Source organism: Columba livia, chromosome 8 (genome assembly GCF_036013475.1).
Source record: "Columba livia isolate bColLiv1 breed racing homer chromosome 8, bColLiv1.pat.W.v2, whole genome shotgun sequence".
Lineage (NCBI taxonomy): Eukaryota > Metazoa > Chordata > Aves > Columbiformes > Columbidae > Columba > Columba livia.
The window spans coordinates 33,920,966-33,924,004 of NC_088609.1; the positions used below are offsets into that span (position 1 = coordinate 33,920,966).

Below are 3,039 nucleotides of genomic sequence, written 5' to 3' on the forward strand. Positions count from 1 at the left end.
CTCAACATGAAATCACATCAAGACACTGTCTGTCCCACTGACCTTCATGGAACCCCAAGGAATAGCTGATGGTGTTTCTGCTCACTGGGGTTCATCACCTCAGAAGCACTTTGTGCGTTTGTTTACATCTTATCTGTACAATGTAAACATGGACATCTGACCTACTCATTAGTTGTGCTGCCAGGGAGGGACAAAGAACCTTTTCAAGCTGAAGTGAGAACCCAGTGCTGGAAATGGTGGTTGTGAGAGGCCAGTCCATGATGATTGACCTGCAGCAGGTTCTGTAGGGTGTCCAGTGGACATGGGCACAACCACTCAGTGAGAAAATGATTTACATTACATATGCTATGCAGAAGATATGAGCAGGTTATTGCTTTGGAAAGCAGCCAGTCATCAGTTGCCACACTGAATCCTTGATCTCCTTGTTCCTCATACTGTAGATGAGGGGGTTCACTGCTGGAGGCACCACTGAGTACAGAACAGACACCACCAGATCCAGGGATGGGGAGGAGATGGTAGGGGGCTTCAAGTGAGATAATATGACAGTGCTGACGAATAGAGATACCACGGCCAGGTGAGGAAGGCACGTAGAAAAGGCTTTGTGCCGACCCTGCTCAGAGGGGATCCTCAGCACAGCCCTGAAGATCTGCACATAGGAGAAAAAAATGAAAACAAAACAGCTGAAGACTACTAAGAAAGAAACCACCAGAAACCAAACTTCCCTGAGGTAGGTGTCTGAGCAGGAGAGCTTGAGGATCTGGGGGATTTCACAGAAGAACTGGCCCAGGGCATTGCCCTTGCACAGGGGCAGTGAAAATGTATTGGCTGTGTGCAGCAGAGAATAGAGGAACCCAGTGGCCCAGGCAGCTGCTGCCATGTGGACACAAGCTCTGCTGCCCAGGAGGGTCCTGTAGTGCAGGGGTTTGCAGATGGCAACGTAGCAGTCATAGGCCATGATGGTGAGGAGCCAATACTCTGCTGAAGCTAAAAAGACAACCAGAAACACTTGGGCAGCACATCCTGTGTAGGAGATGGCCCTGGTGTTCCAGAGGGAATTGGCCATGGACTTGGGGAGAGTGGTGGAAATGAAGCCCAGGTCAAGGAGGGAGAGGTTAAGGAGGAAGAAGTACATGGGGGTGTGGAGGTGCTGGTCCCAGGCTATGGTGGTGATGATGAGGCCGTTGCCCAGGAGGGAAGCCAGGTCGATGCCCAGGAAGAGCCAGAAGTTCAAGAGCTGCAGCTCCCATGTGTCTGTGAACGGCAGGAGGAGAAACTGGGTGATGGAGCTGCTGTTGGACATTTGCTACCTCCAAGCATAGGGCACTGTTACAGAAGGAAAAGACAGTGAGACGTTAGGGGAGGCTTCTCTGAGCAGAATCGAAATAATTTCTCACATGCCCTCCCCCTGCTCCACACCCCCTTGTCCTTTTCCAGACCTTCTCCCAGCTCCGTGTCTGAGCCCTGGGTGGTGCTGGCTGGAGGTGCCGTGAGGAGCAGGGCCTGTGCCCGCTGATGCTGAGGAGTCAGCCCTGCTCTGCAGCAGCGGGCATGGGAATGGGAGGCAGGGGACAGTCCTGGGGTTCAGCTTTGTCACATGAAGCTGCTCCTGTTCCAGAAAAACCTGTCAGCATCTGCACTCCCAGGGATAAGGAAATGAGGTGGCAGAAGGCAGTTTGAAAGGTTTGGGGTTTTTTACAGGTCCTTCTCCCCTCTCACCCTGGGGAATGTTCTTGGATGTCAGAAACCATCAGCATTTCTGCTGCACTCAGGAAGAACAGAGTGAGTCCTTCGAGACCAGAGGATGCCTGTAGGTCAGTGCAGAGTGAGGGCAGCTGCTCTGTCCCTCTGTCTTGCTCCAGCTGCCCTGGGCTGGCACCTTTCTGAGTTGGAGGGTGATCACACTCCCATGTTACCCTGAAGAGCCACCAAGAACTGCTGAGAGCAGAGCGATCCACCTCAGACCACTACACATCTCAGTGTTTTCTAAGGTCTCAGCAGCCCACATTTAGCCCAAGGAACAAGTAGATAATTTCATAAACCAAACAGCATTTTTACTGTCATAACATCTCGCGCTTCTCCTTGGGGCTTTCAGATAACACAAAGATGCTATAGGATGGGTTTGCATCCCAGAGGGGAGCTCACAGCTGGGATGGAAACCTCATGCAGATAGCCAAGTGTCTGAATGATGGCATTTGATTAAGGGAAATTCAACCCCACAGACTTCATTGCCCACACTCCACAGGTCAGAGCAAAGCTGGGACACGTGTGCCCATGGACACACCTGCAGGAAAGGACCCAGAAGATCAGGCTGTGACTCTGCAGCTGAAACTGCCATCCCCAGAGAGCCTGACAGCAAGAACAAGATCCCAACAGCAGTGACCCAGAGCAGGGGAGCAAGAAGGAAAATGCGGTGAGGGTGGGTGTGAGAGAGGCCAGGGCAGAGGCAGCCGAGCACTCAGACAGCGTCACCCTTCCCCAGCTGTGCAGCCACCTCCCAGACACCAACACTGCCGGGCAGCTGCTCTCAGCCCCTGTGCTCTGCAGAGGAACTGTAGCTCTGGCTGCACAGGAGCTGCTTCATGCCTTGGAGCCCCCGGCCCTGAGGGCAGAGGCTTTGCTGGGTGGGAGAGGAGGCCAGGGGGCTGCTCACAGGAGGGATCTGCACTGCAGGGGATCATACAGAGATTTCTGCATTCTTCCTCCCTCAACAGTTCTGGTTTGAGTTTCTCCTCCTTCCCAGATCATGTCCCTGCTGCCAGGAGATTTTCCTCCTGGGAAGTGATTCCCTGTCCCGTGTCTTTTCCCTGTCAGTGCTCACAGAGCCCATCCCAAACTCTGTGCCCTCACCCTGGCCCTTCAGACACCTGCTTGTTTGCAGGGCACTGCCTGGGAGCATCTTCCTGTTTGCAGGTTGAAAACAAAGACAAGTGGGTGATCCTGCTGGGTCCAGCAAAGGCGATGCTGCATCTGTCCATGGGCAGAAGAGTGGATGAAGGCTCATCAGGAGGCTCCTATCAGACCTACTGACTACCTGAAGTT

The 3,039-nt window shown here is 53.3% G+C and overlaps 1 protein-coding gene across 1 annotated transcript; it reads right to left on the reverse strand.

Moving 5' to 3' along the window:
* Nucleotides 1-367: 367 nt before the first annotated feature.
* Nucleotides 368-1,300, reverse strand: LOC135580065 (olfactory receptor 14I1-like). Its single transcript, XM_065071366.1, has 2 exons — nt 890-1,300; nt 368-646 (listed from the first exon to the last, which is right to left on the reverse strand). The coding sequence occupies exons 1-2, from the start codon at nt 1,298-1,300 to the stop codon at nt 368-370; spliced, it is 690 nt and encodes a 229-aa protein (XP_064927438.1).
* Nucleotides 1,301-3,039: the final 1,739 nt, after the last annotated feature.

What these genes read in the sequence shown, in the direction of transcription:
- LOC135580065 (XM_065071366.1), bottom strand. Translation starts at nt 1,300, where the DNA reads ATGTCCAACAGCAGCTCCATCACCCAGTTTCTCCTCCTGCCGTTCACA. An exon ending in GGACCCTCCTGGGCAGCAGA is followed by an intron (nt 647 to 889) that starts GCTTGTGTCCAC and finishes TCCTATGTGCAG; the next exon opens with ATCTTCAGGGCTGTGCTGAG.